Source organism: Crotalus tigris, unplaced genomic scaffold (genome assembly GCF_016545835.1).
Source record: "Crotalus tigris isolate CLP2741 ecotype Arizona unplaced genomic scaffold, ASM1654583v1 scf7180000021629.274304, whole genome shotgun sequence".
NCBI classification, from domain to species: domain Eukaryota; kingdom Metazoa; phylum Chordata; class Lepidosauria; order Squamata; family Viperidae; genus Crotalus; species Crotalus tigris.
In genome coordinates this window covers 219,928-245,000 of record NW_024098601.1, presented here as the reverse complement: position 1 = coordinate 245,000, position 25,073 = coordinate 219,928, and the positions used below count along the sequence as shown (strand labels likewise).

Here is a 25,073-nt window from a genome sequence, read left to right as displayed (position 1 = left end):
GTCTCATAAAACAACAACAAAAAAAATCCCAGCAATGTCTTAAGGAACAAAGTTCCCTGCATCAGAGCATCTCCTGCATGGGAATTATTATTATTAATAATAATAATAATAATAATGATGATGATGATGATGATGATGATGATGATGATGGAGAAGGAGAAGGAGAAGGAGAAGAAGAAGAAGAAGAAGAAGAAGAAGAAGAAGAAGAAGAAGAAGAAGAAGAAGAAGAAGAAGTAGTAGTAGTAGTAGTAGTAGTAGTAGTTGGTAGGGACCTTGGAGGTCATCTAGTCCAACCCCCTGCTCAAATAGGAACCTCTATACCAGGGGTAGGCAACCTTGGCTCTTTTATGACTCGTGGACTTCAACTTCCAGAATTCCTGAGCCAGCCATGCTGAGGGGAAGAGAGAGGTTTCCAAGCTGAGCCATGCTGGCTCAGGAATTCTGGGAGTTGAAGTCCACAAGTCATCAAAGAGCCAAGGTGGCCTACCCCGTTCTAGTCCAACCCCCTACTCAAACAGGAGACCTTATACCAGAGGTAGGCAACCTTGGCTCATTTATGACTTGTGGACTTCAACTCCCAGAATTCCTGAGCCAGGCACACTGAGGGGAAAGGGAGAGGTTTCCAACCTGGCTCAGGAATTCTGGGAGTTGAAGTCCACCAGTCATAAAGGGGCCATAGTCCCGATGCTGGCTCAGGAATTCTGGGAGTTGAGGTCCACCAGTCATAACAGAGCCAAGGTAGCCTACCCCTGTCCTATACCATTTCAGACAAATGGCTGTCCAGTCTCTTCTTAAAAACGTCCAGTGTTGGAGCACTCACAGCTTCTGGAGGCGGGTACTTCCCCTGATTAATTGTTCTGACTGTCAGAATTGAAGCACAACTTCACACAACGTGAACCAATCTTGAGTTTGCAAAGAGACTCACAGGCCGTCACGCAGTTCCGGGGTGTCATTTTCTGTCCCAACAGCTTTAAGGCTTCTTTCCAGAGATGTCACTGGGGGAAAAAACAAAACAAAAAAACAAGACAATTTCTGTGAAAATGACTTGGCCGGAAAGCATAGCCGCACTGACCTAAAACAAGATTTGATTCAGTTCAGAACTGCAAGGGTAGCGGTAATAACACAACTTTACAACTGTTTGAACTGTCCCGAAGGTGCTTTTCAGATACCATTTCAGAAAAATGGGGGTCCAATTTCCTCTTAAAAACATCCAGTGTTTTTGGAGCACCCACAACTTCTGGAGGGAAGCAGTTCCACTGATTTGATTGTTCTGACTATTTGCAGGACTTTGTACTTTGTTATCTTCTCCAGTTTTTCTATTCTGCAGTCTCCTGGGACTGCCACATCCACTAACCAGGTTTTTTCTGTCTGTCCTATCAACAATTGATAAGTTTAAAAACATACCTAGCAACTGTTGGAAATGTAGAAAAAAAAAACAGGCACTTATTACCATCTTGGGTGGACGTGCCCCAAAGCCAAAAGATTCGGGTCAAGAATACACGTGGTTAGAGAAAAATTACTAAAAAAAACTTATAGATTTTAAGCCAGAATTATTTTTGTTAGGCGTAATTGTAGGAAACTATGAGAAAGAGTGTATATATCCAATATGACATGTATTAACTGCAGCGAGAATTGTATTCACTCAACGCTGGAAAAATGAAGATTTATCAACGGAGGAAGAGTTAATTAAAAAAAAATTAGATTTTGCAGAAATGGATAGATTGACATTGAAAATGAAAGAGAAAGAAGATTCAGTATACTTTGCAGTGTTTCCCAAACTTGACCATTTTAAGGCATGTGGACTTCAACTCCCAGAATTCCACAGCCAGCAATGCTGGCTGTGGAATTCTGGGAGTTGAAGTCCACATGCCTTAAAATGGTCAAGTTTGGGAAACACTGCTTTAGAACAGGGCTTTTCAACCTTTTCACCCATTGTACCACTTTTAGGATATGGCAATATCCAAGTACCACCCGTCACCTAGCAAGATGTCAAAAACTTGATGACTTAAAAAAAAAAGGAAAAAGGTGATAAAGTACAGGTAGTCCTCGACTTACAACAGTTCGCTTAGTGACTGTTGGAAGTTACAATGGCACTAAAAAAAGTGCCCCCCCCAAGCCACAGCCGAGCAAGACACCTGCCTGCCTGCCCAGTGGCGCTCTTCCTCCTATCCGAAGTTTTCATTGTTGTGAGTATTTCTGTTGAGGATTGGCAGTGAGGGTGGGGTGGGGGGGTGTTTGGTTTTTATTCCCCCCATCTGCTGGGTGGTTGCAGCAGGTTTTGGTCACTTTACATGACCTTCGGACACTGACTGTCATAAATATGAATCAGTTGCCAAGCATCTGAATGTAAATCACAACACCCTGGAGATGCTGCAACATTCCAGCTGATTGGCGCTTCTTCTGGGCTCAGCAGAAGCACCAGGATCAGCGCCGAGCTCCAGCCCTGACAGCCCTGCAGCTCCAGCCATCTCTCGCTCAGGCTTGTGCAGTGCTGCCACCGGCTCAGCTCATTCCCCTCCCCTGCAACCATTTTTCTAGGATGGTCGCGTATCACCTGCCAGGTGCCAATGTACCACAGGTGGTACCCGTACCACTGGTTGAAAAGTTCTGCTTTAGAACATGGAACATCTTTTATCAATGGCTAGAAAAATGAGATAGAGAGAAAGGAATTTAACACGTATTTTTCTTCTTCTTCTTGTGCCCTATCTATTATCGGACGTTGGCGATCATGTTGGCGATCCTGTTTTTATCAGCAGCTGCACAAGAAAGTGCTGCTGAGTTTTGTCCAAACCAATCCCTTAGATTTTGAAGCCAGTCTGAAAACGGTTCCATGCCCTTTTGCACTACTCAGCTGGCCCCGGGAGCACAGATAAACCCCCAAGTGGCCTCAACGACTCTCAGAGAGAGTACAAACGACCAGATGACTGCACGGGATATAAATCTTTCCATTCTCCACAATTCCGAAGAAGAACTGAAGAAGCTTCTTGGGTGAGAAGTGAAAGGTCTTCAAGGAAAAAACAAAGTCCAGTTGCCTTTGGATAGAAAGCACCTTTGGGACAACTTCAAAATGAACAATGACACTTTCCAGAAGTCCCACTGAAGCAAGGGAGGAAGTAAACATCGCCAGTAAATATAGGCACGACGTCACGCCCTCCACCCCTCCCCTTCTTTGCCTGCGCCCAAATTTAATCTGCAAATCAGCACGACAATTAAGTAACACCTCCCAGAACAAAAATCTGGATTGTTCCTTTTTTTTTCCCTAAAGCTGTGAGGCCACAGACGAGATCCTCAAAACACGAGAATATTCAACGTCTGGAGTTTATCTGTACATCTTGAGTAAGCCATATGACAAACTATTTTTATTCCTTTTGTTTTGGATTTTGTTTAAAAAAAACTAACGATATGGTATACATTTCCTTACATTTGAAATTATTTCTGCTACTTCTCCCCCACCCCAAGTTGTTGTTGTTGTTGTTCTTGTCATTTTTTCTTTCAATATTTGCACACAAAACACCGCAGGAAATGAACCTTCCGAAATGTTGGACATACGAACCATTGGCATTAATTCGGAAGATGCTGGCCGAGGTGGTTTGAAAAATATCTTGGAGTTCGTTCGGATCGATCTGGGTGGCTAGAAAGGAGGGGGAAAAACAGAGAGAGAGAGAGAGGGAGGGAGGGAGAGAGAACACACGTTATTAGATCGGATCGCAGATGGCACCCCAATTCCAACATGCACATTAGTGCTTTGCACAATTCCCTGTTCACACAACCTACGACAAAACGGAGCCCAACATTTCTGTGGCTAAGACAGACGATTGTTAAGTGACTTTTGCCCTGTTTTACGACCTTACTTGCCGCCCTTGTTAAGTGACAAATCCCATGACTGGAGGTTAAAAAAAGCAAGGAAGGAGAATATTTCTAAATTATTACAGGTAGCCCTGGACTTACGACCGGAATGGAATGAAATGGAAGGAAGGAAGGAAGGAAGGAAGGAAGGAAGGAAGGAAGGAAGGAAGGAAGGAAAAAAGATAGGATAGGATAGGATAGGATAGGATAGGATAGGATAGGATAGGATAGGATAGGAGGGAGGGAGGGAGGGAGGGAAGGAAGGAAGGAGGGAGGGAGAGAGGGAGGGAGGGAGGGGAGGAGAAAGGAAAGGAAAGGAGTGGGGGGAAAGAAAGAAGGGAAGAAGGAAGGAAGGAAGGAAGGAAGGAAGGAAGGAAGGAAGGAAGGAAGGAAGGAAAAGAGAAAAGGTTAGGAAAGGATAGGATAGGATGGAGGGAAGGAAGGAAGAAAGGAGGGAGAGAGGGAGGGAGAGGAGGGGAGGGGAAGGGAAAGGGAAAGGAAAGGAGAGGATAGGAGAGGGAAGGGAAGGGAAGGAGATGAAAGGAAAGGAAAGGAAAGGAAAGGAAAGGAAAGGAAAGGAAAGGAAAGGAAAGGAAAGGAAAGGAAAAGGAAGAATTCCTAATATCGTCAACTTTCCAAACTTCTTTCCATGTCCTTTCTGAGTGTAACTTTTTTTTCAACTGAAGGACAAACCATCCAAAACTATTTTCACCTTTCCCGTCCGCAGAGTTAAAGTTGTGATTTATGATTGCAAAATCAGCAGAAATAGAAAAGCCTGTTCCAGATTGTAATCAAGGTTTTAATCAGACCTCGTCTGACATTATGGGTATTTTTTTTTTAATTAACTTGTTTTCGTTTGCCTTTTTGTTTCCTTATTTAGATGGCTCATTAATAAACAGTGGTGCAGGGAGAACAAAGCCCCCACCATCCCTAAATTCTCAGCTTTTTCATTTCTGTCCTGTTCATATTTTACAATTTAGAGGGATTCTAACGGAAGCAGAAAGGAAAGGGGTAATTTTTATGCCCCCCCCAATATATGATTACGGAGCAGGGTTGTTGTTTTTTAATCCAGCCAACCTGAGTCCAAAAATATTGAGAATTAATTGGAAATAAGAGGATTGGGAAAAGAAAGAGTGTTAGAGAGATAAAGAATGATTTAACTTAATGAAAAAGTTTTCCACAACTTTTTTCAGGGCCAGGATGAAAGAAAAAAAAAGAAACCCTTCAGGTGTGCATTAAAATACAAAGACATTTGCCTGCTGTTCAGTTTAATCAAGATGGACTAGATGACCTCAAAGGTCCCTTCCAACTTTATTATTATTATTATTATTAAGATTTAAACAAAAAATGTGAAATACATTAAAATCCTTCCTACAAGGTTTCAAACTGGTCATTTGTCGATGACTTTGAAGAGGAGATACCAAAGCCACACAAAACCCTTTGAGGTGCAAGGTTAATAATAATAATAATAATAATAATAATAATAATAATAATAATAAAGTTGGAAGGGACCTTGGAGGTCATCTAGTCCAACCCCCTGCTCAGGCAGGAAACCCTATACCATTTCTGACAAATGGCTGTTCAGTCTCTTCTTAAAAACTTCCAGTGTTGGAGCATTCACAGTTTCTGGAGGTGGGTTGTTCCACTGGTTAATTGTTCTGTCAGGAAATTTCTCCTTAGTTCTAGGTTGCTTCTCTCCTTGGTTAGTTTCCATCTGTTGCTTCTTGTCTTTGCCTTCAGGCGCTTTGGAGAATAGCTTGACTGCCTCTTCTTTGGGGCAGCCCCTGGTTGAGGTTCTACTACGGAACATATGAGCAACTTTGCAAATATCCCTGAAAACTGCCCTCCCCAAATCCCCAAAATTACTTTGACATTTGGCTTCGGAAGAAACTTTGCTTTGGGACCCCTTCGTTATTTCTGAGACGACCTTTTTTTTTTTTAACATTTGAGAAGAGAGTGGTGGTGCTTATTATCACAAGAGAAGTCCATAATGCTTGGCAAGAAAGAAAGAAAAAGGAAGAGGGCGGGCACCAGCAACGAGAAGGGATTTAGTGATAGCTGCTATAGCTGAACATATTCCAAAATCGTCTTACCGTAAAATTCAGTACCGGCCAACTTATAAAAAAACCCTTTGAACGCAGGCGAGTTATATTTAATAAGGCAGTTAAAACGAAATCCAATTTTAAACACCTCGCAGCCAGAAAATGCCCATAAAAAATTTGGATGTCAACCCGATGCACTTGTAAATGGGACTCACAACCATCCAGAAGAGAGAGAGAGAGAGAGAGAGAGAGAGAGATGATAGATAAATAGATAGACAGGTAGGTAGGTAGGTAGGTAGGTAGGTAGGTAGGTAGGTAGGTAGGTAGAAAGAGAGGCAATAGATAGACACAATAGATAGATAGACACAACAGATAGACACAATAGATAGATAGATAGATAGATAGATACGTAGAAAGAGAGACAATAGACACAATAGATAGATAGACAAAACAGATAGACAGAAGAGAGATTAGATAGATAGATAGATAGATAGATAGATAGATAGATAGATAGATAGATAGATAGATAGATAGATGGGTGGGTGGGTGGGTGGGTGGGTGGGTGGGTGGGTGGGCGGGCAGGCAGGTAGGTAGGTAGAAAGAGAGACAATAGATAGACACAATAGATAGATAGACACAACAGATAGATACAATAGAGATAGATAGATAGATAGATAGATAGATAGACAGACAATAGATAGACACAATAGATAGATAGACACAACAGCTAGACACAATAGAGAGATTAGAGAGAGAGAGAGAGAGAGAGAGAGAGAAAGAGAGAGATATTTGTTTTTTTGTTTGTTTGTTTGTTTGTTTAAAGGAGATTTATACCCAACCTAAATGTTTTGAACACCGTGCACTTCGGGCGAATCCGTGTATCGGTCTAATGACTCTTTTATCCAATTTGGTGGGAAATTGCCTTCTGACTGGAGAAGATGTCAGCCAGGAATTAACCTATTTGGACGATTTAGTTAATCATGGTTTAGTTTCCTTTGGACGTTTCAGGAGAAGCGCTGTAAACAAACCCCGGCCCGTAAGCCAGCTCCGTGGCTTCTAATTTAGAGTAATCAGTTTCGCTTAGCTGGCTTTACAAATTAGGAACTATCCTGCTTTTTAATCAATAGGGGAAAAAAAAAACATCAAAGTGGAATGGATGTCAGCGGGGAGATGGGGAGGAGATGGAGAACAAATATATGTAAGGAAAATGTCTTACCCAGACCTTCCTTGGATTGGTCTTGTGGGTGACATTAATCATCATCATCATCATCATCATCATCATCATCATCAAGTTGGAAGGGACCTTGGAGGTCATCTAGTCCAACCCCCTGCTCAGGCAGGAAACCCTAGACCATTTCAGACAAAGGGCTGTCCAGTGGCAACATGATTTCTAGCGTTATTTGCACAGGAGAGGATTCAGAGGGAAGCGTCCAACAATCCTTTTTTTTTTTTTCCTTTTTCAATCAAGGAAACACAATTTAGTGGAAAATACTAGTTTCTGGGGGGGTTTTAGTGCTCCCTGAGCTGGCTACTTTCGTTGCAGATGTTTCGTTACCAAACTAGAGAATATCGTAGCACTGATGATGTTCCCTAGTTGGGTAATGAAACGTCTCCAAGAAAAAAAGCAAACGTCACAGTCCTCCTCCTCCTCTCCCCACCACTTCATTCCACTTCCCTCCATTCCCCTCTCTTAATAATAATAATAGTAGTAGTAGTAAAGTTGGAAGGGACCTTGGAGGTCATCTAGTCCAAACCCCTGCTCAGGCAGGAAACCCTATACCATTTCGGACAAATGGCTGTCCAGTCTCTTCTTAAAAACTTCCAGTGTTGGAGCATTTACTGCTTCTGGAGGCAGGCTGTTCCACTGATTAATTGTTATCACTGTCAGGAAGTTTCTCCTTAGTTCTAGGTTGCTTCTCTCCTTGATTAGTTTCCACCCGTTGCTTCTTGTCCTGCCTTCAGGTGCTTTGGAGAATAGCTTGACTCCCTCTTCTTTGGGGCAGCCCCTGAGATATTGGAAGGCTGCTATCATGTCCCCCCTCGTCCTTCTCTTCGTTAAACTAGACATACCCTTCCCCTCTTCTCTCCCTCTTCTCCTTTCCTTTCCTCTCCCTTCCTCTCCTCTCTTCCCCCTTTCACTCTTTTCTACCTCTTCTCCTCTCCTCTCCTCTTTTCCTTCCTCTCCTCTCTCCCTTTTCCTCTCCTCTCCTTGATTAATGGCAGGAATCCTCCCGTGCTCTCTGCTCTCCACCCATCTCTCTTTTTCTTATAACAGAATAACAAAGTAACAAAATAACAGAGTTGGAAAGAAGTTTGAAGAAGACCTTAGAGGTCTTCTAGTCCAAGCTCTGCTCAAGCAAAAGATCCTATATCATGTCAAAGAAATGGCTGTCCTGTCTCTTCTTAAAAACCTCCAGTGATGGAGCACCCACGACTTCTGGAGGCAGGCTCTTCCACTGATTCATTGTTCTGTCAGGAAATTTCTCCTTAGTTCTTAGGTTGCTTCTCCCTTTGGTTAGTTTCCATCCGTTGCTTCTTGTCCTGCCTTCAGGTTGAACCCCTTCTCTTATGTGGCAACCCCTGAGATACTGGGAGACTGCTATCATGTCCCCCCTCGTCCTTCTCTTCATTAAACTAGATGTACCCAATTCCAGCAACTGTTCCTTATATGTTTTAGCCTCTAGTCCCCTGACCATCTTTGTTGCTCTTCTCTGCACTTTTTCCTAGAGTCTCAACATCTTTTTTTACATCGTGGTGACCAAAACTGGATGCAGGATTCCAAGTGTGCCCTTACCAAGGCATTGTAAAGTGGTATTAACACTTCGCGTATTAACACTTCACATGATCTTGATTCCATCCCTCTGTTAGTGCAGCCTAGCACTGTGTTGGCTTTTTTGGCAGCTGCAGCACACGGCTGGCTCCTATTTAAGGGATTGTCCACTAAGTTGCTTCTCTCCTTGATGAGTTCCCATCCCTTTCTTCTTGTCCTGCCTTCAGATGCTTTGGAGAATAGCTTGACTCCCTCTTCTTTGGGGCGTCCCCTGAGATATTGGAAGACTGCTATCCTGTCCCCCTCGTCCTTCTCTTCATTAGACTAGACATACCTAATTCCAGCAACCGTTCCTTGTATGTTTTAGCCTCGAGTCCCCTAATCATCTTTGTTGCTCTTCTCTGCACTCTTTCCAGAGTCTCAACATCTCTTTTACATCGCGTTGACCAAAAGTGGATGCCATATTCCAAGTGTGGCCTTACCAAGGCATTGTAAAGTGGTATTAACACTTCACATGATCTTGATTCTATCCTTCCGTCACACTGAGCTTTTGCTTCAGAATTAAACAGCCCGTCTTTCTCAACGGACTTTCCCTGGAGGATCAGAATATGTGCCAACATACTACAGAGACACACAAAAATTCTCTAAAATTTCCACTTTCGGAGCTCTCCTACCTGAGCTTGAAGTGAGTTTGTGGCGGAGAGTGAGAATTATTAGCATTTGGAAACTCGGTTGTCTGACTAACACCTGAGCGAAGGTTGTTGTGCTGAAACTCAATGTTTTGCTCGGCAAAACATCTCAATTGTGATGAGAGATCACAAACGCACACGCTGAAAGTGAGGCAGTCTCGGTGTTGTTTGCAATCCAAGGTTCATTGCACAGTGAGAAAAATAATCTAATTTTTTTTCTCCCCATCTCTCGCTTCTACTAAACAGTGTCAAAAGGAATAATTCCATTGTGAGAAGACAAGGACTAAAAGAACTAACCGATAAAAGAAAACTAGGAAAAATATTTCTTGTTTTGGAGACCAACTATCAAAAAAAATATATCGGTTATTCTCCTTGCGTACAGCTGCACAACCTGGTTTGTTATTATTAAAGATACAGAATAGGAGAGTTGGAAGGGATCTTGGAGGAATAATAATAATACTAATAATAATAATAATAATAATCTGCAACGATATCTGTAATAACATCAAACATCCACATCTGCCTATCCCAGGTCCTGGATAAGGACTCGATAGGTAGACAAAAGTGCCAAATCCATTCTGAACATCTGGCTCACTATGCAATGATCCATAATAATAATAATAATAATAATAATAATGATGATGATGATGATGATGATGATGATGTTGGAAGAGACCTTGGAGGTCATCTAGTCCAGGCAGGAGACCTTATACCATTTCAGACAGAATAATAATAATAATAATAATAATAATAATAATGATGATGATGATGTTGGAAGGGACCTTGGAGATAATAATAATAATAATAATAATAATAATAATAATAATAATAATGATGATGATAAAGTTGGAAGGGACCTTGGAGGTCATCTAGTCCAGCCCCCTGCTCAGGCAGGAAACCCTATACCATTTCAGACGGGATAATAATAATAATAAATAAATAATAATAATATTAATAATAATAATAGTAATAATAATAATAACAATAAAGTTGGAAGGGACCTTGGAGGTCATCTAGTCCAACCCACTGCTCAGGCAGGAAACCCTATACCATTTCAACGGAATAATAATAATAATATAATAATAATAATAATAATAATAATAATAATAATGATGATGATGATGATGATGATGATGATGTTGAAAGGGACCTTGGAGGTCATCTAGTACAACCCAGAAGAACTAAAAGCAATGGATAGGCAGACCAGAAAAATAATGACAATGAATCATGCCCTTCATCCACGCAGTGACATTGGTAGACTTTATCTACCAAGGCAAATAGGTGGGCGTGGAATGCTACAAGTACATCAGATGGTTGAAGAAGAAAAAATGGCTTTGGAAGAATATCTGAAGAACAATGATGAAGATGCACTGAAATTAGTATATCAGGAAGGCTTACTAACTACTGGAGAGACCAAACTGGCCTACAAGAAAGACCAAATGAAGAACAGAATAGAGGCATGGGAAGACAAAGCACTACATGGCCAATACATGAAAAAAATAGCTGGGAAAGCAGATAATAATAAACCTGGCAATGGCTAAGAGCAGGAAAATTGAAGAAAGAGACCGAGGGACTAATTCTGGCTGCACAAGACCAAGCCTTAAGGACAAATGCAAAGTCAAAATTGAGAAGACAGCAACAGACAGTAAGTGCCGCCTATGCAAAGAAGCTGAAGAAACAGTGGACCACTTGGTAAGCTGTTGCAAGAAGATTGCACAGACTGATTACAAGCAGCGGCATGACAAAGTAGCAACAATGGTGCATTGGAAGATCTGCAAAAAATATCATTTGCCTGTAAGCAAAAACTGGTGGGATCATAAAATAGAGAAAGTCATAGAAAATGATAAAATTAAACTGCTCTGGGACTTCAGAATTCAAACAGACAAGCACCTGCAACATAACACCCCAGACTTAACAATTATCGATAAGAAAGACAAAAAAGTCTGGATAGTGGACGTGGCAGTGCCTGGAGACAGCAGAATAGAAGAGAAAGAACTGGAGAAGATAACAAAATACAAAGACCTACAAATAGAAATAGAAAGACTGTGGCAAAAGCAAGCAAGGGTAGTACCAATAGTAATAGGCTCCTTGGGTGCAATCCCAAAACAACTGGAGCACCACTTGAACACCATTGGCATTGACAAATTCGCTATTAGTCAATTGCAAAAGGCGGCCTTATTAGAAACTGCTTCCATCCTGCGACGATACTCGATAGGTAGACAAAATGCCAAATCCAGTCTGAACATCTGGCTGACTGTGCGATGATTGATAATAATAATAAAGTTGGAAGGGACCTTGAAGGTCATCTAGTCCAACCCCCTGCTCAGGCAGGAAACCCTATACCATTTCGGACAAATGGCTGTCCAGTCTCTTCCTAAAAACTTCCAGTGTTAAAGCATTCACCACTTCTGGAGGCAGGTTGTTCCACTGATCAACTGTTCTCACTGTCAGGAAGTTTCTCCTTAGTTCCAGGTTGCTTCTCCCCTTGATTCCTGACTTTTGTTCTTCTGTGATCCATGCCTGCCTCTGCTACTTGCACGTAACAGGAAGACCCTCTGCCAGGGCACCAGCGGGCCTCATTCCTGCTAAAACAGAGAGACAAAGCTTCCCTTATTGTTCCTTGATGACATCTGCAGGGAGAGCCTTCTTCTCCCCGGCAATCCTCTGACTTGGATTTGTTTGCTTGCCTCCTTTCGCCTGACTGGACTTAGACAGGCTTGCTATTTTAGGAACCTTGGCAATTTGTCATCCTCCTGGAAACCTCTCTGCCCTTCTTAAGCCATCTACAATCGTTTCTCAAGAGGTGGACGGAGCCGGAGTGCCAGTCCTTGAAACAAAGTGGTCAGAAGCTAAAGGGTATGAAGCCTCTGCGGGGGGGGGGGGGGGGAAGGCAGGGTTGAATGAAGGATGGTATCAATAAAAGAAAATGTTTGCAGCAAGAGGTCTTTGCTTCTCTCCGCGGTTGACCGTTTTCCTGCAGATGTTTCATTACCCAGCTGGGTATCCGGAGGAGGAGGAGGAGCAGAAGGAGAAGAAGAGGAGGAGGAGGAGGAGGAGAAGAGGAGGAGGAGGGGAGGAGGAGGAGCAGGAGGAGGAGGAGGAGGAGAGGAGGAGCAGGAGGAGCAGGAGAAGAGGAGGAGGAGGAGGAGGAGGAGAAGGAGGAGAAGAAGAGGAGGAGGAGGAGAGGAGGAGGAGGGGAGGAGGAGGAGAAGAAGAGGAGGAGGAGCAGGAGAAGAGGAGGAGGAGGAGGAGGAGGAGGAGGAGGAGGAGGAGGAGGAGGAGGAGGAGGAGGAGGACTGTGGGGGTCCTTGGTGCTCTCTGAGCTTGGTTGTTTTCTTCTAGATGTCTCATGACTTGACTAAGTAACATCATCAGGGCTAGAAGGGAATAAGATTTGTAGAGAGGAGGGGAGGAGGGGGAGCTGCAAAATGGCCCCAAAAGTAGAATATATATGCAAGGTATATAAAGTAAGGGTTTGGGGACCTGATAGTAGTCTATGGGAGAAGACAAGTTCAGGATACAGGAGGATCTGGACAGACTGGAACACTGGGCGCTATCTAACAAAATTAAATTCAAGGGTGAAAAAAGGAAGGTTCTACATTTAGGCAAGAAAAACCAAATGTACAGGTATAGTATAGGGGGTACCTTGCTCAATAGTAGCAACTGTGAGAAGGATCTCAAAGTCCTAGTGGACAATCACTGCAGTGTGCTGCAGCTGCCAAAAAAGCCAACACAGTGCTAGGCTGCATTAACAGAGGGAACGAATCAAGATCACATGAAGTGTTAATACCACCTTACAAGGCCTTGGTAAGGCCACACTTGGAATCCTGCATCCAGTTTTGCTCACCAGGATGTAAAAAAGATGTTGAGACTCTAGAAAGAGCGCAGAGAATAGCAACAAAGATGATTAGGGAAATGGAGGCTAAAACATATAAGGAACGGTTGCTGGAATTGGATATGTCTAGTTTAACGAAGAGAAGGACGAGGGGGGGACATGATAGCAGTGTTCCAATATCTCAGGGGTTGCCCCAAAGAAGAGGGAGTCAAGCTATTCTCCAAAGCATCTGAAGGCAGAACAAGAAGCAACGGGTGGAAACTAATCAAGAAGAGAAGCAATCTAGAACTAAGGAGAAACTTCCTGACAGTGAGAACAATTAACCAGTGGAACAGCCTGCCTCCAGAAGCAGTGAATGCTCCAACACTGGAAGCTTTTAAGAAGAGACTGGACAGCCCTTTGTCCGAATGGTATGGGTTACCTGCCTGGCAGGGTTTGACCTCCAAGGTCCCTTCCAACTTTATTATTATTATATCCATACTACTACTACTACTACTACTACTTACTACTACTTACTATTATTATTATTATCGATCATCGCACAGTCAGCCAGATGTTCAGACTGGATTTGGCATTTTGTCTACCTATCGAGTCCTTACCCAGGACCTGGGATAGGCAGATGTGGATGTTTGATGGTATTACAGATATCGTCGCAGGATGGAAGCAATTCCTAGTAAGGCCGCCTTTTGTACTTGACTAATAGCAAATTTGTCAATGCCAATGGTGTTCAAGTGGTGCTCCAGTTGTTTTGGGATTGCACCCAAGGCGCCTATGACTATTGGTACTACCCTTGCTTGCTTTTGCCACAATCTTTCTCTTTCTATTTGTAGGTCTTGTATTTTGTTATCTTCTCCAGTTCTTTCTCTTCTATTCTGCTATCTCCAGGCACTGCCACGTCCATTATCCAGACTTTTTTGTCTTTCTTATCGACAATTGTTAAGTCTGGGGTGTTATGTTGCAGGTGCTTGTCTGTTTGAATTCTGAAGTCCCAGAGCAGTTTAATTTTATCATTTTCTATGACTTTCTCTATTTTATGATCCCACCAGTTTTTGCTTACAGGCAAATGATATTTTTTGCAGATCTTCCAATGCACCATTGTTGCTACTTTGTCATGCCGCTGCTTGTAATCAGTTTGTGCAATCTTCTTGCAACAGCTTACCAAGTGGTCCACTGTTTCTTCAGCTTCTTTGCATAGGCGGCACTTACTGTCTGTTGCTGTCTTCTCAATTTTGACTTTGTATGCATTTGTCCTTAAGGCTTGGTCTTGTGCAGCCAGAATTAGTCCCTCGGTCTCTTTCTTCAATTTTCCTGCTCTTAGCCATTGCCAGGTCTTGTTATTATCTGCTTTCCCAGCTATTTTTTTCATGTATTGGCCATGTAGTGCTTTGTCTTCCCATGCCTCTATTCTGTTCTTCATTTGGTCTTTCTTGTAGGCCAGTTTGGTCTCTCCAGTAGTTAGTAAGCCTTCCTGATATACTAATTTCAGGGCATCTTCATCATTGTTCTTCAGATATTCTTCCAAAGCCATTTTTTCTTCTTCAACCATCTGATGTACTTGTAGCATTCCACGCCCACTATTTGCCTTGGTAGATAAAGTCTATCAATGTCACTGCGTGGATGAAGGGCATGATTCATTGTCATTATTTTTCTGGTCTGCCTATCCATTGCTTTTAGTTCTGCTTGAGTCCAGTCCACTATTCCAGCTGTGTACCTAATGACTGGGATTGCCCAGGTGTTGATTGCCTTTATGGTATTTCCTCCATTGAGTTTGGACTTTAAGATCTTCTTCACTCTCTTGATGTATTCACCTCTAATCTTTTTCTTGACTTCAGTGTGCTTGATGTTGTCAGCTTGAAGGATACCCAAGTATTTGTAGTACTCTTCCTCATCCAGACTCTTAATGTTATTTTCGTGGGGCATCTTGATTCCTTCAGTTTTCATTATTTTTCCTTGTTTGATAGTAAGTGTGGCACATTTGTCCAAGCCAAACTCCATTACAATATCTTGGCTATATATACGGACAGTGTTGAGCAGCGATTCTATTTCAGATGATGTTTTTCCATACAGCTTCAGATCATCCATATAAAGGAGGTGGGATAGTCTGGCAGATGTTTTTGATGTTTGATAGCCATGTCCTGAGTTATTCAGTATTGTTGACAGAGGAAACAGTGCAATAACAAATAGTAATGGTGATAATGAATCTCCTTGAAATATTATTATTATTATTATTATTATTATTATTATTATTATTATTATTATTATTATTATTATTATTATTAGATTAAGGCCCTGTTCCACTGTTCTGGGATCACACCATCTAGTTTTCCTACTTTCTGAAAAAGCAAAGTCAACGGGGAAGCCAAATTCGTTTAACAACTGTGTTACTAATTTAACAACTGCAGGGGTTCACTTCAGAACTGGGGTGAGTTTGTAAAATCGGGAAAAAATTCATTGAACAGCCGTCTCGTTTAGCCACAGAAATGTTGGGACTCAAGGACAGTCGTAATTCGAGGACTATGTGCACTGCTCGTGGGATGGTGCTCCTAGCTTTTGCCCATGCCATATTTCAATTTTCTCAGACGGGGGTAGTAAACCCACGGCTTCTTTCGAGAAAGCCGTCCTATCATGTTCTCCAACTACATGGAGATTAATGGACCTGCTGGAGTGTCTTACTTACAGGCAGGGAATGGGGGGGGGGGTGAGTAGAAGTCAGGCAGGACATAAATATCCTAGTTCCAAACCATAAAAGGGGTTTTATAGCATAGTAAACTAATATTACTACCCTCTTCCCCAAACGAGACAATAGAAAATGGTGGAGGAGAAAGGGAGATTTCAGAAATAACATAGGAGAAGAGGAAGAATGAAGAGTTGAAGACAATAAATCGGACCGGATTGATTTAAACTATTTGGGGTGCGTGGCTATCATTTTATTAAAACCAAATAAGCAAATCAAGAAAGATGACTGCAAAAAAATAATAACAATCCATTGCTTCTTGTCCTGCCTTCAGGCGCTTTGGAGAATAGCTGGACTCCCTCTTCTTTGGGGCAGCCCCTGAGATATTGGAACACTGCTATCCTATCCTCCCTTGTCCTTCTCTTCATTAAACTAGATACACCCAATTCCAGCAGCTGTTCCTTGTATGTTTTAGTCTCCAGTGCCCTGATCATCTTTGTTGCTCTTCTCTGTACTCTTTCCAGAGCCTCAACATCTTTTTTACATTGTGGTGAGCAAAACTGGATGCAGTATTTCAAGTGTGGCCTTACCAAGGCCTTGTAAAGTGGTATTTGTAAGGACTCACCCCACTTTGAATCTTAAGAAGACAGACCTCTTGGAATATTTCTTCCAACAGGCATACTTTATTAAGAGAAAATGGTTGCAGGCTTTCTAGACAGGACCTGGGGCCCAAGCCCTACGGTTCAAGGTTTTAAGGGGTCCCCAGCAGCCCCACCCCACCATCCTTTTAGCGACAATCCCAGGTGTTAGATTTCCACCCCCTTTTTCCTCACGGCAGGCGGAAGGGATACTTCAGAGAGGAGTAGATGAAAGCTGATGGGTCCATTGTTATGATTAGTCCTTTTGGTGGTATCCACATTCAGTCTCTTTGAAGTTGTAAAGAAGGAAGTGAGGGCCATTAAACCCCTTTGTTCACCCCCCTTCCCCTTCATCCTATGACAGAATCCAGAGAGGGCATAAATGTGGTTTTCCATAGTCGATAACTAGAGATGAAATATAGTTGGATTCTGACAGTATTAACACTTCACGTGATCTTGATTCCATCCCTCTGTTAATGCAGCCTAGCACTGTGTTGGCTTTTTTGGCAGCTGCAGCACACGGCTGGCTCCTATTTAAGGGATTGTCCATTAGGTTGCTTCTCTCCTTGATCAGTTTCCATCCGTTGCTTCTTGTCCTCCCTTCAGGTGCTTTGGAGAATAGCTTGACTCCCTCTTCTTTGGGGCAGCCCCTGAGATACTGGAACGCTGCTATTATGTCCCCCCTAGTCCTTCTCTTCATTAAACTGGACATACCCATTCCAGCAGCTGTTCTTATTTCCACTTCCTGTTTTAGATGGAGCTGCGAGAAGATTCCCAAGTAACAGATACCTAGGTGATGACTTCTTTTTGTTAGACTAGAGATACCTAGTTTCTTTAGGACCTCTTAGCCAGTGGAAGGGGCTGCCTCATGAAGGAGTGAGATGTTCTAGTTGCTCCTGCACCAAAGATAAGGCTGGGGTAGATGACCTCCCGAATTTCTTCCCATCCGATGGTTTTACGATGCATAACTTTAAACAAACTGAGCAGGATGCTGGCCTAGTGGTGAAACATCCCCCACTCAGAAGGTTGAGAGCTCAATCTTAGGTAGCTGCAGATGTTTCTTTCCGAGAGCACCAAAAAAAAAAAAAAAGTACTTGCTATGAACTTCGCATAGGTATCAGGAAGGGCATCCATCCAGCAAATGCTCAGTTCCATCCAGTCGTTCCAATTCTATCCTGAATTAAGGGATGACAAGGTCATAAAAAAAGGAATTTTTATCTTTAAACAAACTGTTGGGATATAGGGAAGCCAACCCACACAATTAACTTCCAGTGTTGGAGCATTCACCGCTTCTGGAGGCAGGTTGTTCCACTGGTTAATTGTTCTAACTGTCAGGAAGTTTCTCCTTAGTTCTAAGTTGCTTCTCTCCTTGATGAGTTTCCATCCATTGCTTCTCGTCCTGCCTTCAGGCACTTTGGAGAATAGCTTGACTCCCTCTTCTTTGGGGCAGCCCCTAAGATACTGGAAGATTGCTATCATGTCCCCCCTCGTCCTATGTACAACATACGTATAGACCCACGCCCCTTCATATACACAACAAATAAATATTAAATACTGTCCATCTTGAATATATAACGGAAGGAGGAAGCTTGAGAGTTCACAAGGTTAATGCTGTATGGAAGGAAACTATGGCTGAATCTGGATGTTCTGCTATGGATACCACGAAGCCCCCTCCTCCCAGAAGAGAACAAGGAAAACAGGTCGTGAAGAGGATGTGTCATGTCCCAGACAATCTTGCGGACCCTGCTCAAGCAACGCTTCTGTGCTATGTCCTGGATGGGAGGGAGGGAGCTGCCAATGATCTTTCCAGCTGTCCTCACCACTCTCTGCACCGCCTTCCTGTCTGAAGCAGGGATGCTTCCAAACCAGACTGTGATGCCGTATGACAGGATACTCTCGATCGTCCCCCTGTAGAAAGTGGTCAGGACAGGGGAAGGAAGATGTGCTTTTCTCATGCGATGCAGAAAATGCAGGCGCTGCTGTGCCCGCTTCACCAGGGTCTCGCTGTTGAACGACCATGTCAGCCTATTTGTTAAGTGCACAGCCAGAAATTTGATGCTGGTAACCATCTCCACAGGTGAATCATTAATGCACAAAGAAATGTGGCTGTGCCTGCCTTTTCTGAAATTGACAATGATCTCTTTGGTTTTTCCGGTATTTAAAACTAGGCTGTTTTCCTTACACCAGTTCACCAACCCCCCTCTTGCGGTAAGCTTCCACCTTGTCATCCTGAATAAGGCCCACTACTGTTGTATCATCTGCGAACCAGAATGTTTGACTAGTGCTTTTGCTGGTCTGTTGAGAAATAAAAAGGAAACGCCTAGGGCTGTGAGTACTTCGCCTAAAGGGAGAAAAATAAAAAAGCCGATTCCAATATGCATAAATTCCTGTTCACATTGTGCAAGATGACAAGTCAGCAGCAAGTGAGAATAAATTCTGTTGAAAAGCAATGGGTTGAGACACAGGCTTTGCTGTGTTTTAGAGCAGCCTGACTGCGTATTGTCCAATTTATTCCAATCAGCCTCCTCTAAGTTTGATGACCTCTGAACCCAGAGTCCGTGTATCTGTGGTGACACAATGAGAATAGCTGCTCAAGAAACAACCTCTTCCACGTTAATGAAGGGCCTATTTTTAGAGAAGCCAAGAAGGAAGCAGAATCGGAGGCCGAGACAGAATCCTTCTAACCATAAGTGAATAATAAATACCAACAAGAACAATGTGCTAAAAAGTAAATCCCATATGGAGGAGGAGGAGGAGGAAGAGGAGAAGGAAGAAGAAGAGAAGGAAGAAGAAGAGGAGAAGAAGAGGAGGAGGAGAATTATGGGGTCCTTGGTCCTCTCTGAGCATGGTTGTTGCAGATGTGTTATGACTCAATTGGTAGCATCATTAATGCTAGAATAGAGTGAGGCTTGCAAGAAGAAGGAGGAGAAGGAGAAAGAGAAGGAGGAGGAGATGGTGGAGGAGAAGGAGGAGGAGGAGAAGGAGAAGAAGGAGAAGGAGGAGGAGGTGGTGGTGGAGGAGGAGGAGGAGGAGGAGGAGGAGGAGGAGGAGGAGGAGGAGGAGGAGGAGACACAACACAAATCCATCAGGACCAGATTCAATAGTCCATCTGCATTTGAAAGACAAAGGCCACTCTTTTGAAGACAGCAAAGTTCACTTCCAACTACTACTACTACTACTTATTATTACCGATCATCGCACAGTCAGCCAGATGTTCAGACTGGATTTGGCATTTTGTCTACCTATCGAGTCCTTACCCAGGACCTGGGATAGGCAGATGTGGATGTTTGATGGTATTACAGATATCGTCGCAGGATGGAAGCAGTTCCTAATAAGGCTGCCTTTTGCAATTGACTAATAGCGAATTTGTCAATGCCAATGGTGTTCAAGTGGTGCTCCAGTTGTTTTGGGATTGCACCCAAGGAGCCTATGACTATTGGTACTACCCTTGCTTGCTTTTGCCACAGTCTTTCTATTTCTATTTGTAGGTCTTTGTATTTTGTTATCTTCTCCAGTTCTTTCTCTTCTATTCTGCTATCTCCAGGCACTGCCACATCCACTATCCAGACTTTTTTGTCTTTCTTATCGACAATTGTTAAGTCTGGGGTGTTATGTTGCAGGTGCTTGTCTGTTTGAATTCTGAAGTCCCAGAGCAGTTTAATTTTATCATTTTCTATGACTTTCTCTATTTTATGATCCCACCAGTTTTTGCTTACAGGCAAATGATATTTTTTGCAGATCTTCCAATGCACCATTGTTGCTACTTTGTCATGCCGCTGCTTGTAATCAGTTTGTGCAATCTTCTTGCAACAGCTTACCAAGTGGTCCACTGTTTCTTCAGCTTCTTTGCATAGGCGGCACTTACTGTCTGTTGCTGTCTTCTCAATTTTGACTTTGTATGCATTTGTTCTTAAGGCTTGGTCTTGTGCAGCCAGAATTAGTCCCTCGGTCTCTTTCTTCAATTTTCCTGCTCTTAGCCATTGCCAGGTTTTATTATTATCTGCTTTCCCAGCTATTTTTTTCATGTATTGGCCATGTAGTGCTTTGTCTTCCCATGCCTCTATTCTGTTCTTCATTTGGTCTTTCTTGTAGGCCAGTTTGGTCTCTCCAGTAGTTAGTAAGCCTTCCTGATATACTAATTTCAGTGCATCTTCATCATTGTTCTTCAGATATTCTTCCAAAGCCATTTTTTCTTCTTCAACCATCTGATGTACTTGTAGCATTCCACGCCCACCTATTTGCCTTGGTAGATAAAGTCTATCAATGTCACTGCGTGGATGAAGGGCATGATTCATTGTCATTATTTTTCTGGTCTGCCTATCCATTGCTTTTAGTTCTGCTTGAGTCCAGTCCACTATTCCAGCTGTGTACCTAATGACTGGGATTGCCCAGGTGTTGATTGCCTTTATGGTATTTCCTCCATTGAGTTTGGATTTTAAGACTACTACTTATTATTATTATTATTATTATTATTATTATTATTATTATTATTATTATTATTAACTGATATACTAATTATGGAAACATAAAAATTAATTATTATTGATCGTTTATTAACTATTATTAATTGTATATTCTTTTCTAAAAAAAAATATGAACCAAGGCAACACGCTGTACACCAGACACTAAGGTTGTTATTGTAAAAAAAAAAAAAACAATAAAACTTTTACAAAATAAATAAATAAATAAAACAACTGAATGATGATCATTAACGTCTGTCCCTCTGTATACTTTACCGGAGTTTCAATGGAAGGCTCTTCAAACAACCCCTTCAGGATTTTTGCACTGCCCTGAATTCTGATCAAGTAGTTGGGAAGTTGTTACATTCCTTATTTTTTTTTTTTGAACAATAAAAATTGCAGCAATTTTGTTTTTTGTTTTCTGACTGCTCACATCTTAAATGAATTTATAGGGACGGCGTAAAAATAGCAACTGCGGAAGAAGGCTGCCATTTATTGTCATCTGATACTTTCCGCTCAGGAGATAATTCCATCAGGACCGTTTTTTTAGATTCCCCAGTAGTTTTTCTCCGAGGGAAAAGGACAGGACCCCTCATATAGGTTGAATAAACAATCGTTCTTAATTTAATCCCACTTCTGCTTATTTTTAACGCTGCCATTTCTCCCGAGTCCCAGCTCCCACTTGCGCGAGTTCATAAACCACCCGAAAAACGATTTACGTTCTAAATACTGAAAAAAAGCAACATGAAAATTTAAACTAAGCGATGAGCAAACATGGCTTATGAATTATGAAGGTATCTCATCCATAAAAGACAAACGGGATGTGGCATTTCTGCATTTAAATGGGGTACACACACACACACACACAGAAAAAGACCCTACACCATTTCAGACAAATGGCTGTCCAGTCTTTTCGTAAAAACCTTCAGTGTTGGAGCATTCACAACTTTTGGAGGCAGGTTGTTCCACTGGTTAATTGATCTGGGATTATAAAATAACAGAATAACACAGCTGGAAGGGACCTTAGGGGGTCTTCTAGTCCAACCCCCTGCTCAAGCAGGAGACCCTATTCCATTCCAGACAAAGAGTTGTCCAATGTCTTCTGAAGAACCTCCAGTTGATGGAGGACTCACAATGTCTGAAGGCAATTGTTCTGTCAGAAATTTCTCCTTAGTTCCAGGTTGCTTCTCTCCTTGATTAGTTTCCATCCGTTGCTTCTCGTCCTGCCTTCCAGAGAACTGGAGAATAGGTTGACCTCCCCCTTCTTCTTTGTGGCAGCCCCTGAGGTATTGGAAGACTGCTATCATGTCACCCTTAGTCCTTCTCTTCATTAGACTAGACATACCTCATTACACTTCATTAAACTAGATATACACAACCAGTCAGGATCAGCCAAAACACGACTCCCACTGATGTATTTCCATCTTTAGTGGTAACTCCCTGTAGAAAACAGTTTGGTGAGATCCTTTTTCAAGCTGATGGGTGGATCGCAGCAAATTCTTCCAATTCAAGAGATGATTTGGTGTCACTGGGAAGGTGCCAGGCTCGGAGTCAAAAGTGGGGAGTTAAAACCAGTAAGGTGATGTTGCAACAGTCCCTCATTGGAATAGAATAGAATAGAATAGAATAGAATAGAATAGAATAGAATAGAATAGAATAGAATAGAATAGAATAGAATAGAAAATATGGAGTGGAGTAGAGTGGAGTGGAGTGGAGTGGAGTGGAGTGGAGTTGGAATGGAATGGAATAGAATAGAATAGAATAGAATAGAATAGAATAGAATAGAATAGAATAGAATAGAATAGAATAGAATAGAATAGAATAGAAAATATGGAGTGGAGTGGAGTGGAGTGGAGTGGAGTGGAGTGACTGGAATGGAATGGAATAGAATAGAATAGAATAGAATAGAATAGAATAGAATAGAATAGAATAGAATAGAATAGAATAGAATAGAATAGGAAGGGACCTTGGAGGTCTTCTAGTCCAGCCTCCTGCTCAAGCAGGAGAACCTATACCATCTCAGACAGGTGACTGTCCAGTCACTTCTTTAAAAACCTCCAGGGATGGAACGCCCAAAATTTCTGGTGGCAAGCTGTTCCACTGGTTGATAGTCCTCACTGTCGGGAAGTTTCTCCTTAATTCCAGGTTGCTTCTCTCTTTGGTCAGTTTCCAACCATTGTTTGTGGTCCTTCCTTCTGGTGCTTTGGTGAACAACCTGGCCCCCTTCTGTCTTGTGGCAGCCCCTCAGATGCTATCCTTCTGTTCTAGCTACACATGAGGCTAGACTTCTCTCCCCGCCTGCACGGACCGTCTCACAAAGCAGCAGATGGCATTCTCCATTTAGGATTAGGTTTGCAAAAATCCAGGAGCTTTGCCTACGGCTCCCAGGTGGCCTCCTCCATTCAGCTCCATCAGTGGGGAAGCATCTCCTCCACTGCCAAGCAGACAAGATGCTCTGCGGAGGATTGGCTGGCTACCCAGCCCCCTCAGCCCCATCTGCTCAAGTAGCCTTGGAGCCCATCCACCAGACACGTGGCCTTCTGCCCAGGCTAGCAGTGCCAGGCAAACAGAGAGCTTCGGTGGTGGACCACGCCTGGCTGCATCTGAAACGGCTTGTTTGCTGTGAAGAAGGGCTCGCTTTCCAATAAAAGGGAATATTTGCAGCTCGAGGTTGAAATGAGGGGCCCTTGGTCTTCTCTGACTTTGGTTGTTGCAGAAGTTTCAGGACCCAACGTGGTAGCATCATCGGTGCTAGAACGGAGTGGGGTTTGCAGGGAGGAGGAGGGGGAGGAGGAGGAGGAGAAGGGGGGAGGAGGAGGAGGAAAAGGGGGAGGAGGAGAACGACTATGGAGTCCTTGATGCTCTCTGAGCTTGGTTGTTTTCTTGCAGATGTTTCATCACCCAACTAGGTAACATTATCAGTTCTAGAAGGGAGAAGGGTTTGCATAGAGGAGAGGAGAGGATGGAGGAGGAGGAGGAGGAGGAGGAGGAGGAGAACGACTATGCAGTCCTTGATGCTCTCTGAGCTTGGTTGTTTTCTTGCAGACGTTTCATTACCCAACTAGGTAACGTCATCAGTGCTAGAAGGGAGTGGGGTTTGTGGAGAAGAGGAGGAGGAGGAGGAGGAGGAGGAGGAGGAGGAGGAGGAGGAGGAGGGAAGGAGAGGGAGAAGGAGAGGAATGGTGGGGTCCTTGGTCCTCTCTGAGCTTGGTTGTTGCAGATGTTTTATGACCCAACTGGTAGCATCATTAGTGCTAGAATAGAGTGAGGCTTTATGGAGGAGGAGGAGGAGGAGGAGAAGAAGAAGGAGGAGAAGGGAAGGAGAGGGAGGGAGAGGAATGGTGGGGTCCTTGGTCCTCTCTGAGCTTGGTTGTTGCAGATGTTTTATGACCCAACTGGTAGCATCATTAGCGCTAGAATAGAGTGAGGCTTGTATGGAGGAGGAGGAGGAGGAGGAGGAGGAGGAGGAGGAGGAGGAGGAGGAGGAGGAGGAGGAGGAGGAGGAGGAGGAGGAGGAGAAGGGAAAGAGGGGGAGGGAGAGGAATGGTGGGGTCCTTGGTCCTCTCTGAGCTTGGTTGTTGCAGATGTTTTATGACCCAACTGATAGCATCATTAGTGCTAGAATAGAGTGAGGCTTGTAAGGAGGAGGAGGAGGAGGAGAAGAAGGAGAAGGAGGAGAAGGGAAGGAGAGGGAGAAGAAGGAGAGGAATGGTGGGGTCCTTGGTCCTCTCTGAGCTTGGTTGTTGCAGATGTTTTATGACCCAACTTGGTAGCATCATCAGGGCTAGAACAGAGTGGGGTTTGCAGGGAGAAGTAGGCAGAGGAGGGGGAAGGAGAAGAAGGAGGAGAGGGAGAAGAAGAAGGAGGAGGAGGAGGAGAAGGAGAAGGGGGAGGGGAGGGGGAAGAAGAGGGAGGAGAAGAAAAGGGATTGTGGGGTCCTTGGTCCTCTCTGAGCTTCGTTGTTGCAGATGTTGCATCATTAGTGCTAGAATAGAGTGAGGCTTGCAGGGAGGAGGAGAAGGAGGAGGAGGAGGAGGAGGAGGAGGAGGAGGAGGAGGAGGAGGAGGAGGAGGAGGAGGAGGAGAACAACAGGGGTGTCCTTTGAACTTAGTTGTTTTC

At 43.2% G+C, this 25,073-nt stretch overlaps 1 protein-coding gene across 1 annotated transcript in view; it reads right to left on the bottom strand.

The window, feature by feature from the left end:
• LOC120296854 (t-SNARE domain-containing protein 1-like) overlaps window positions 1–25,073 on the bottom strand; it is a 113,348-nt gene that overhangs the window by 24,619 nt on the left and 63,656 nt on the right. The window contains exons 4-5 of the mRNA XM_039318881.1: window positions 3,554–3,631; window positions 926–995 (exon numbers count right to left, since the gene is read on the bottom strand). Coding sequence (XP_039174815.1) covers window positions 926–995; window positions 3,554–3,631 — 148 coding nt within the window. The remainder of the gene's footprint in view (window positions 1–925; window positions 996–3,553; window positions 3,632–25,073) is intronic.